This window comes from Dipodomys ordii, unplaced genomic scaffold (genome assembly GCF_000151885.1).
Source record: "Dipodomys ordii isolate 6190 unplaced genomic scaffold, Dord_2.0 Scaffold1, whole genome shotgun sequence".
NCBI lineage: Eukaryota > Metazoa > Chordata > Mammalia > Rodentia > Heteromyidae > Dipodomys > Dipodomys ordii.
This window is the reverse complement of record NW_012267217.1, coordinates 21,176,388-21,188,983: the sequence shown is the minus strand read 5'-3', so window position 1 is coordinate 21,188,983 and position 12,596 is coordinate 21,176,388. Positions and strand designations below refer to the sequence as shown.

The 12,596-nt window shown below is 36.6% G+C and overlaps 1 protein-coding gene across 1 annotated transcript in view; it reads left to right on the top strand.

The window, feature by feature from the left end:
- The window catches only part of Vwa8 (von Willebrand factor A domain containing 8), a 264,776-nt gene that overhangs the window by 178,309 nt on the left and 73,871 nt on the right, over positions 1 to 12,596 (top strand). The window contains exon 37 of the mRNA XM_013010639.1: positions 1,852 to 2,056. Within this exon, the coding sequence (XP_012866093.1) occupies positions 1,852 to 2,056 (205 nt within the window). The remainder of the gene's footprint in view (positions 1 to 1,851; positions 2,057 to 12,596) is intronic.

The following is a 12,596-nucleotide window of genomic DNA, read 5'->3' as shown; positions in this document are numbered from 1 at the left end:
AAAGAATATCTAGTTTTAACATCTCTAAAGCATTAATAATTTTTCTAATGTTCTGTTAGTTTCTCCTTCACTGTGTCAGTGTTTTTTTTTTAATTTTTTAAAAATAGGCCACACATTCTGCTTGCCATGAAGAAATCTTGAAAGAGCAGCTGTGTGTACAGCCAATACCAACTGGGCACCATAATTCATTCATGTAAAGAGGCACTGTCCAGTGGAAACATAATAAAAGCCTTAAAATATGATTTTTATACTTCTTATAGCCATGGATATGTATATCCAAAATAGAATATAAGAAACAAATGTGAAATATATAATACATGAAATAAAGGCAGGGCATGATTCCAGTGGTAGATAGAGTGCCTGCCTAGCAAGTGTGTAAGGCCCCAAGTTCAAACCCTGCTACTGCAAATAATAATACATAATTCATGAACTCTATGAATTCCTTATTATAGGTTCACATCACTTTCTAGGTTAGCAAAGGCAAAAATGAAATCTGAATCTATTGGAAAGCATATTTAAAACATAAAACATCCCCATAGATGTGTCAGGAGTGAGTCTACCAGGGCAGCTGGGGGAAGAGATAAGTTGCCTGGTCCTCCTGTCTTCTAACAGTAAATTGCTAGTATCATCTGGGGTCCACAAGGAAAATGATACTATTTTTTTTGTTACAAGTGGATCTGTTGGTATCTTATCTCTTTTTAGTTCAAGGCTGCTATGACAAAAGACCAGCAGCTCCATGGCTTATGTAACTGCTCTTTGTCATGATCTAGAAGCCGAGAAAGCGAAGATGGAGGTAGCAGCCAGTTCAACTCCCAGTGAGGACTCTTGCAGATGGCTGACTTCTTATTGTGGAACACACAGCCTGTAGACACTTCTTATCTGAACAGTCCCATTGTGAGGATTCTGCCAATACTATCTTGTCTGAATCTAATCACCACCTAAGACCTTAAGACCTTATGTCCTTTTAACGTTAAACGGAAGGCTAGGGTTTCACCATGTAAATTTGGTGGGACACAAGCATTTAGTCAGTAATAAATTCTTTATGGCAAATTTAGTGACTCTAAATCACTTCAGCTTCATTATGTGGATTTTCAATTTATTTATTTATTTATTTCAATTTTTTATTTTATTTTCTAGCAGCATTGGAATTGGAACTCAAAACCCTCAGTTTGCTAGGCTGGAACTCTTAACACTGTGCCACACCCTTTTTGTTTTTGTTACTTTGGAGATAGGATCTCAGGTCTTTGGCCTTATAGCTATGAACAAGCAGGCCCAGCTTTTTTTGTTGTTGTTGAAAGGAAGATCTCACTAACTTTTTAACCTAGGCTGAACTTGAACAATCTATTATTTTCTAACTAGCTAGGATTATAAGCTTGAGCCCACACCCAGCAAAAATCCCTTTCTTCAAATTCATTATTATCTTGTCTTAAGTTTACAAATTCAGTGTTGTTGTTTTTTTAATTTCACTTATCCTCATTACTTCCCCAAGCTGTGATATAGATAAGAGCAAATATAAAGAAACTAATAATGTTGCGAACTCAGTTTTTTGTGTTTCCTGGGGCTTGAACTCTGGGCCTGAGCACTGTACCTGACCTTTTTTGTCCAAGGCTAATTTGAACTCTACCAGTTGAGCCACAACTCTAGGCTTTTTGGTAATTAACTGGAGATGAGAGTTTCATGGTCTTTCCTGCCCAGGCTGGCTTTGAACCATGATCCTGAGTAGCTGGGATTCCAGGCGTGAGGTACCAACACCCAGTTGTGAACACACATTTTAACAGAAAAAGACATAGCAAATGTATCATGTGCTTTGTGTTTATGGTTTCTTAGCTGCACTTTGGATTCCCTTTTCAGCCCCAGCTCTCTCTCACCATATACCACGTGGCTATCTGCTATTTCGGACACCGATGCACTGCTGGCTGAGTGGAACAAAAGTGGCATCGTTACTGTTGACATGGGCGGGTGTGTCAGGCTCTGGGAAACTGGACTGGAACGTCTGCAGCAGTCACTCCTGGAGTGGAGGAACATGATGGGGCAGGATGGTGACCAACATATGCAGGTAGCACTTGAATTTAATTCAAAACACACAATTGGGAAAATTAGCTCAAGCATTCAAATATAGTTGCTTAAATAGCTAAAATAATCTTTAGATTCATAATTTTAAAAAAAAAGTCTAATAGTATAGATGTGAGAAAGTAGAAATATGCCTTTGTTAAAACATGCAAGTTCCTGACCTGACAACACACAAATACAATCACCAACTTGGTTTTTTTATTTGTCAGTCATGGGGCTTGAACTCTGGGCCTGAGTGCTGTCCTGCAGCTCTTCAGCTCAAGGCTAGTGCTCTACCACAGCTCAAGGCTGGTGCTCTACCACTTGAACTACAGCGCTGCTTCAGTTTTCTGGTGATTTATTGGAGATAAGAGTTCCACAGCCTTTCCTGCCCGGGCTGGCCTTGAACACTAATCCTCAGATCTCACAGCGTTCTGAGTAGCTAGGATTACAGGCATAAGCCACCTGTACCCGGCTCAACTTACATTTTTTACCTGACACATTGGCCAGTTTCTAGCACCATCTTTGTATCTGTTCTTGCTTTCACTGCAACCAACAACACATCTCCTAGCTACCTAGGCAACAGAAACACTAAGAATCTGGCACATAGCAGACTCATAGAAACCTCTAGATTATCAAGATACATTGTACTCATAAACTGACATGTTCAATTGAAACCCCTTTGTACAAGTACTTAAAGATAATTTGAAAAGCAACCTCTAGACAAGAGAAAGTTAGCAAAGTATGCATCCAGTAGAGCGTTTATCAATTGCCTGTGATCCAGATAATTCAAGGTTAGCAGTTAATTATGAGTTGACACAACTTGCCATGAAGAAAATATGGGAAAGGCCACCAAAGCCAAAGGAAACCCAACCATCCCAGGCATCACTCAGCCAGCTCCTCCCGGCTGTTGTGTGGAAGAATGAGTAAGGCATCATAGTCTATAGGAAGCACAGAATAAAAGGATTGGTTGGTAATTTTTAAAATTTTGATTTCAAAATAAAGCTTCCCTTGTTTACATATCATTCTTTTTTTGGGGGGGGGTCCGGTAGTGGGCCTGAACTCTGGGCCTGGGCGCTATCCCTCAGCTCTTCAGCTCAAGGCTAACGCTCTACCATTTGAGCCACAGTGCCACTTCAGGCTTTTTTCTTTTTGCTTATGTGGTGCTGAGGAATCGAACCCAGGGCCTCTAGCATACAAGGCAAGCGCTCTACCACTGAGCCACCTTCCCAGCCCCCTACATATCATTCTTATCTACCAAAAGAAAAGGTACCTTCCTGCCAGAATGGTTGCTCTGCCAAAGAGCCAGTCAGTAAGATACTTCCACCAATTATTACATCAGTAATCAGCTAATAATTACTATTTTATATGATTATTTTGCAGTCAAAACAGAAATACCTATGTGGGTAGATGAAATACACCTTTCTGTTAGATACTTGAAGACTTAAAAGTCTGTTTTGGAAATCTCAATCCAAGTCAGCTAGCAATTGCATGTCCTTTTGAAGGCACAACAAGATATCACTTTAATTAAAGCAAACATATTGCTCTAAAATAAACATAGAATGTGGTACAATGAAGTATTGACATAGCACAGGAATCCTTCTCCATACCTATCCACCATACAAAACAATATTTGAGAATTAATTACATAGGATTTCCTCTCGTGTTATTCTAAACACTAATTTCTTCCCTCTTTGAATTGTTTCTGTCCTCTAGTCATTGAGGCCTAATTGTAAATACTGTTGTATTTGAATTTCATCTACTTTATTTGACTTGCTCATATGTTGTAAAAAAAAATCAAAGGTCACATTTTCCAGTGGTCAAGCTTTGTGACTTAAAGCTGTCCTTTTTTTTCCTCAAAAGGACTTTATAAATAACCTTTACTCATGAGTTAAATAATGGTTCTTAATTGTCTCCAAACTTAACCTCTTCTTATGTTGTCACCAGAGTTGTTCTCTTCTAAACACTTCTTCATTTTCCCAGCTCCTAGGATAGTGTCCTAGTACACAACATTGATCTTTGTTGCTACTCACACTTAGATCTAATAAGTGTGCTATAGGTAATTGAAGCTATTTGATCACAACTGGAATTCTTTCAACTGTCACAAATTATTTTATGCTTACATGTATACAAATCAGTACTTATTCAATGAATAAATAGCATAGCGATATATAGCTAAGTTAGAATTGAATAACATTATAGTATCTAACATCTCAAGAATGACTAAAATATTTGGCTACATTGTACAGTATATTATCTGAACTTTTCCTAAATGCAGTATTTTCTAGGAAATAACTAGTTTTATCATCCTAGCTCAAAGTTCAAATTTTTTCAGAAATTAGACACAATTAGTAATAAAGTTATTCAGATCAGAATTAAATGACAGATTCACTTGGAAAACTAGGATAGCCATTTGTTAGTGTTCTTCTTTTATATATACAGTTCCATTTTGGTTGATTCCAAATATACATACTTATATACATACTCAGACAAGAAACGAATGGTGAACATAGATCTTTATGTTAAATGATAGGGATGAATTGTCCAGTCTGCCATTGTTTTAAGTTTTTGTGAAGCCTCTTGGTAACTACTGAAACAATGTACTTAAACCCTCTTATGTAGGCCTACTCTTACTATTTGCAAGATGGTTCAGCCAGATCTGTTTCTCTTGTACAGTTCCTTTCCTTTTTGATCATTCAAAGTACCTCATTTTGGACACCTTACTCAGCACAGATCTGCTTCTAACTTTGGAGCTTGGAAAATGACCCTCATAGAAGTAGTGAGAAAAAAGTAATTGGTACCCTACTTAAATTTGCTGACTATAAGCAGGGTTGCTTGTCACTGGTGGAAATGACCTGATCTCCATCTAGTGGCAAAATGAGTTTACTACACATCACTACTTCGTATATCTTTGCAATTTAGCAGTTTTGAGTCACACACACACACACACACCCCTCCCCCCCAGGCCTTCTGACAATGAGATTTACACACCCTTGTCTTGTGTAGTTCCTGTTGGACAGTAGGTGCTCATTTAGGTCAGCAGTAAGACATTGAAGATAATCTTCTAAGCCTTGTGCTACAACTGAGCCCCACCTTTTCCTGATTTCTCTGCATAGTAGCAAATGAATCGTCTATATTTACACAAACAGTGAAGTCCCATGCATTATCTCTGTCCTTTATGTTTTTCTACAGTTAAGTCTTCCAGAAGTACCTGCTTTGAAGCCAATGTTGATTTTATTTTTTGTCAAATGAATTCACTGATGTATTTTTTAATGAGTACAAGTTTGTAAGAGAATACTAAACTGAACTCTACATATAAAATGTGTTCATTAATGTGACACGCTTTGACAGCACTATATTTCTCCTACAGTAAACAACTGTGACAACAAATTCAAAGCATTGCTCACTAATTCTATTTCCTAGAATCTCTTATTTATTTTTACACTCTATGTTTTTAGAATTATGAGTTAAATGTAAGCCAGAATTATTCTAGTCACATACCATAGTGTTCTCTATAAAGTACTTTTTTCACATTTTTACTTTGTTGCATTTATATTTCCCAAGTGTTGTTGAACCTACAGAAAGTAACTCAGAAATAAACTCAACCTTTTCTAAAGGCTCCTAGGCTTGTTTTATATGGACAAAATGTTTAAAAGAATATAGCTATAAATATCATTTTCTAATTACAGTAAAAAAAATCAGTAGATATTCCATATGTTACTGGGAGAATCTCTTTGAGATCTTCAAATAGTACTTCCTTAACTGCATACGTTAAAAGTGAATAGTATCTGCTAAAACTCATGTAGATTAGCATTGATGCATCCTTTTAGATAGACACAGCTTATAGGTATGAAATTGGTATTTGGGAGGAAAGAGATAGAAAAAATACACAGAAAAGATACTAACCTATTAATTACCATTAAGCCAATTCTATAGAACTATAAATAAATGTCATTTTAACATATCAGTAACTTAGGTTTGTCTTTGTTTTTTGTTGTTGTTATTCTGGCTTTGTTGTTGTTTTAAGACAGGATTTCCTATGTATTCTGAGCTAACCTTGAACTACGTAGCCCAAGCTTGCCTTGGACCTGTAATCCTGCTGACTCAAACTCTAGAGTGCTGGGGTTACAGGTATGCATTGCTGTACCTGGCAGAGTTGGCCTTTGTCTAACCACTAGTCCAACAGTTTTACTTTTTTTAAAGCTTTCAGTAGATGTCTGTACCCACAGTATTTTCAGGTTTTGAAACCTCTGATCTATACACTTGACACTTAGTAAATTTAGTTTTTTAATATACAGGTTAAGTTATTGCCAAACCATCTGATGGTACACATTTTTGTTCTTTTATTGAAAAAGACACGGTCCATTCTTGTATTTCATTCATTGCTTTAGTCTGTAATGGGTAACTGTAATAGAATGACTATGTTTTGAAGGATTGATGCATGTACATATATCCATTGAAATCTTTCTTGGCCTAAAAAGGCATTATCTTTTTAACTTTATAATTCTCTGTCATATTCCTAGTGATATGCCAATAGACCTGGCTCTTACCAAGATGATCTAGCTGTTTGCCTAGGTGGTAACCCTTAGTCAGTGCCTCTAAATGATTTTTCCTGTGAGGCCACCACACATCTGCCTAGGGAACTCTTTCTCAATCCCGCGCAGGCCATGCGGTGGTCTGCATTCGTGGAGGTTCCCTGCCGGCAGTTTGAGATGAATGCTCTGTCCTGTAAGTTATTTTTCTATAATTTATTCCTATTAGACAAATCCAACCAAAGAAATTCATTGTGGTTTTCAGGTGTACCTACTGATGACACATGATCCCTTGGAAAGGGTAGTAAGACAGGTCCAATAGGCCTGTTCTCATTGGGGTAAGTGGGGCCCTGTTAGGTAACTTTCTTCATTGGTATGGCCAAAATAGTTGACAGAAATGACTTGAGGGGAACAAGGATTTATTTTGGCTCATGATTTCGGGAGGTTCAGTGCATGGTCTCTTGGGCCCCAGGTTCTTGGCCACATCATGGCCACAGGAGCATATAACAAGAAGAGCTTTTCTCCCCATGGCAGACAGGAAGCAGAGAGAAGATGGCACTGAGGGTCAGGTATAACCTTTAAAAGCACAACCTCAGTGACCTATTTCGTCCAGCCAAACCCCACCTCCCAAAGTTTCCACAATCTTTCAAAATAGTGCCACCAGCTGGTGACCAAACAGTGAAAGCTTGAGCCTGCAGGAAACAGTTCATATTCAAACCCTAACAGGGGGTTATTAGCAGTAGTTGCTAATTTCCACGATGTAAACATCTCTTCCATAACTGATTCCAAGCTACTAAGAGTTAACAATCTGTTTGCAAAATTCCTTTGTAGCAAGTATTTCTCACAAACTGGTACCCTTCAGCTCCAGGATGCCACTGGTTTAATTAAGTCTTTGTCAACCAACTCCCTGGAGAGAAATATGACAGTTACCTAAGAACAAAGCCTTTCAAAAATAGGGCAATGCAAATATGAATAGAGAAAGGTAACAGAAAAGAGAAAGGAATATGGATCACCTAGGTAAGATCATGTCACACTATGGGAAATGTGCAAGCCTGCAGCAGTTCCCAATTACTTTGTTCCATGGTCTGTCCATTACCAGTCATTTGGTTTTAGCAACAAATTGGAGGGATGGTCCTCCCCCCCAAAGTGGGATAATATATATGAATTATATACATTATACTTCAGCACACTACTAGTTGATTTTTATATTGCACCAGAATTAATGCTTCCATTGATCACAACATTATCAGAAATGCAATGCAACCAATATAATACAGCCAAAATTAAATCAATAGCCACTTCCTCAGGACAAGCATCAGCAGATTTATGATTTTAGAGAGGCTATGGGTTGTTTTTTTTTTTTTTTTGTCGGTCGTGGGGCTTGAACTCTGGGCCTGGGCCCTGTCCCTCAGCTCTTCAGCTCAAGGCGAGCGCTCTACCACTTGAGCTACAGCGCCACTTCCTTTTTGGGGTTTTTTTTTTTTTTGAGGCTATGGGTTTTTATCAAGCTTTTTGCATATCCAATGAGAATCCTACACTCTTTAAATTATGAAAATTGAATGTTACAGGATTTTAAGCTGTTTAAAGATAATAAATGGGACATATCACTGTGGCTTAAGTGGTAGAGCACTGGCCTTGAGCAAAAGAAGTTCAGAGACAGTGCCCAGGCCCAGAGTTCAATCCTCATGACCTGAAGGAAAAAAAAAAGATAACATATTTTGGGGAAGGCCTAATTTTAAGACTTTTCAGTTGTGAGTACCAGTGATGGAATACCTTCCTAGCAAGCAGGAGATTCTGAATTCAAACCCCAAAAGTAAAAGAAAGAAATTACTTTTCAAATCATCAGCAGGAATATTTCAACTCCCTTCTCTCATGACAAGCTTTAAGTCATTATTTTATATTTTCTAGTATATCCCCAAAGAATATTGTTTAGCAATATGATCAGGAAATAAAAATAACCATATTAGCAGTATTTATCAAGGGTATAAGGAAAGCAAATTAATTCATTATGCCAGTTATGTCTTGAGCTGTCAAAGGTAATGAGGAGGTTGATTCTCAATGGCTCTGGAATTTTTACAATCTTGAGCTTATTAAGTATATAATCAACACATCACAATAAATCTAGAAATAGATCTTCTTGCCATTATATTTCAGATAAAATTATGATTTTATTCAAAAGCAGAATACCTTGTTGTTGAATAGTATACAATTTGAAGGTGTCAATCCTGACTTGAAATCTTGGTTTCACATTATCTGTACTTTGGTAAATTACATTCTTTTGAAGCCTCATTTTTTTTCTTGTATCAATTTTCTGGAGTTCATTTTGATAAATATTATATGATCAGAGATACATAGGCATTGAGTCTTTGTATTCCTCCCCTAAGAGTATCCTCCTTTGGTCTCACTGTGTGTGAATGCCTTGAGTCCTGTATAATTAATTGATCATGTTCTGGTGTATTTTAGATTTAGCTTCCACATACGAGAGAAAACATATGCTGTTGAAGCCTCAGTTCCTAACCATAAGAAAGATAATGCTAACCAGTGTTCTAAGACTCAAGTCCAAAGGTAGCACATATCACATCTAGCTGCTCTGCCAAATGCAGTACATGAAGAGATAAATAGTGGTGAAGGACATAGAAAGGGGATTTATTGCATGTGTCAGACACACAGTGGGAAGAGGCAAATTACGAATTTCAGCTTATCTTCAAGGTACGAACATGAGTTACAGCTTTAAATAGAGAAGAATGGAGGCAGAGGATGAGAGGTGTGCATAATTATTAAACAGTCCCAATCATGGGTGTGATTTTATGGCCCAAGGTATGGTCCAGTTGCTCAGTTTATATCAGAAGTGGTCATGTGGGCCTTTGTTAGAATTTTTTTTTAAGGTCATTGTACCCAACAGGAGAGTAGCTTTAACTCCAGCCACAAGATGTTATCTCCTCAATCCTGTCTCTTCCTGTATTCCACAGAGACTTAGAGCAAAGGTCACAGATGCAAGCAGGGTTGCTAAGTTTCTATCCTGCTTTTCATTCTCATTTGGATTTTTCCAGGCCCAACTGAGACGTTAACTTTTTTTTTTTTAAGCAAGAATAGCTTCTAAGCACCTATCACAATACCATTCACCCTTATTAGGTTCTTGTAAGAAATACATATATCAATGCCTGGCACACAGTAACTATTTGGTAACAATACAAATTAGAAGCTTAAACTTTTAAGTAATATTAGGCTACCGAATTCTTTAATACTTACATGGAGATGAAGAAATGAATAAGTAAAATGAAACAGTGCTACACAAATACCAAATACTAAATCATGACCCAATGAGTTACATAATTCATCATTTATCCTGATGTTAAAATGTAAGCTCTGTTTATAATCCTGTTTGGAAAAACTTTTGTCAGGCCCAAAAAAGGAATTTAAAAAATGTCCTTTGCTTAAACTTTGTCAGCTTGAAGGAAAGCAGAAAATTCAATGATGGGACAGTTGTCAGCAGAGGATTATAATGTTTGTTTAACTTTATGCAAAAGACAAATTAGAAAAGTCTAAAAAACACTCAGCAAAATATACATCATTGAGCCTGAGACCAATAAAGAGAAAGTCAAATTTGGAGCTTCCTTAGTTTTCTCTTTTACATTTTTTCTTTTACAACTTTTGTTAGTTTTAGGACCTGAAGGCACTGTGCTGTTGCACAGGTTGTAGCTTGCGTGGCATTAACTGTGGAATATAAACTGGAGGTTTGTAAAGTGACTTCTTAGTCATCTCATCTAGATTTTCTCCTCCATTTTCCACTTCTAAGCAGCTGGCTCTCTTTTACCCTTGGAAAAGATAAGGCTCACATATACAATCCTAGCTGTTTTTAGGAGGTTAAGATCTGAGAATCGAGGTTCAAATCCAACCTGGGCAGAAAAATCTGGGAGACTCTTATCTCCAGTTAACCATCCAAAAGTTGAAAGTGGAGGCATGGCTCAAGTGGTAGAGTACCAGCCATAGGCAAAAAAAGCCAAGTGAGAGCATGAGACTCAAGTTCAGGCCTCAGTAATGTAAAAGAAAAAAAAAATCAGGAGCTGAAATGAAAACTCATACAGTGTTTAGGGCCAAAAAAGAAACTGTACAACCAATGGAAAAAAAGCATGAAAGTCCTCTTTCCTGCTAGATTCAGGGAAGTTGGCATCTATACTTTAACAGAAAACTAAAACAGATGGAGTTTTTCCTTGATAGCCTTACAAAGATCTACCTGTGGAAAAGTCCCAGCTTTTAAAAGCAGATAAGAACCCTACTTTTTTAGTGCCTTGCTCTTAAATAGCAATGAATTACTTGTTATCCAAAAAATGGGAAGAGAAAAAAACTTGGAAAAATAGAGAAGATACAAGATACAAGAGGAGATACAAAGTGATAGTTAAGAGAAGCTATTAAAATCAACACACTATTTTAACACTAATCTTCAAAGAACAAAGAAGTCCTAAAAATTAAAAAATGGTAGCAGAAGTATAAAAACTAAATAGCAGGGATTGGGCATTTGGAAAGTCTTCCAGAATACAAAGAGAATTTAAATACAAGATAAGGCAGTTTTATCTGACTGACTAATATGAATTTTAGAAAGAGAAAAGGACACAAGAAGTAATTTATGAAGAATTTCACTGAACTAGAAACAGATGTTAAGTGCAACAAATAGAAAACATAGCAAAAAAAGTAAAAATGGAGGTGTTGTTCAAGTGGTAAAGTGCTAACCCTAAATCGGAAAAGCTAAGGATAGCACCACACCCTGAGTTCAGGTACCAACACACAGATACCCACACACACACACATACAATTTTAACATTCTTTCTCAAGAAGCTACTATATAATGTGTTCTCACCAAAAGGAAGGAATAAAGAAAAAAGAAGGCATGGGTAAAAAGTGGATTAAGCTAAGGAAGAAATAATGAATGAGCAGGATGGAGCAGGATGATTGTCAAACAATGACAGCTGTGTAAGAGGCTTGGAAATAACTCCTAAACAAATGGAAAGACAAAAGGTTCTAGAGAAAACATCTGTCTTAAGAAAGAAAAGACTAGTAGAATGATAACCTGATGATATAAGAGGAGAATTTTAGAACAATTTATGATAGATAAAACAAATTAAGCAGTAATAATACTTAAAAAGGATATTGATTAGTAGTGAAAATGAAAACGTAATGGTACATAATAATATATTAACTAAGTCATATATATTATAATAGAAATATACAGCAATATATAGTACCCGCTAGTATACATTTATTGTAAAGCAGACTATTACAGTAACAATGAAGTAAATAATATTGGTTTGCTGATGATAGCACTCTTATTTCGAGGATGAGAGAAGGGAGAGGAATAAACACATTTGAAATAATCCTTATCTTTTAAGTAGGAAGTTAATAAATTATGCCTGAAATTGAAAATAAAACTAATACAAGAATACTATTTAGAAATTTGGAAGTAAGTAGCAGAAGTAGTACTAAGCAGAGTTACAACAGTTACCTTTAGGGAGTGGGAAATTGTAGGAGTATGAGATGTGAGTTTGCTGTTTTTGTTATACATCTTCTAATACTATTTTAGTTTTGAAACTTTGTACAGTTATTAATTTCATAAAAAATTAAAATGAGGACAAGATAATTAGAAATTTGTCAAGAGGCAAATAGGAATAAGAACAGGTCTGATACAGTTCCTCAGGAATAGATTGATGATGTATCTGAACCATCGACACTTAAAACAGTAGATATATTAATGGAATTGAATAAGCTGTTTGGTGGTGGTGGTGGTCATGGGGCTTGAACTCAGGGCCTGGGTACTGTTTGAGTTTTCGTGCTCAATACTAGCACTCTACCACTTTGAGCCACAGCCACATTTCTGGTTTTCTGGTAGTTAATTGGAGATAAAAGTCTCAACCTTTCCTGCTTGGAATCATGATCCTCAGTCTCAACTCCTGAATAACTAGGATTATATTTGTGAGCCAATGACACCTGGCTTAAATAAGCTTTTTTTTTTTTTTTTTTTTT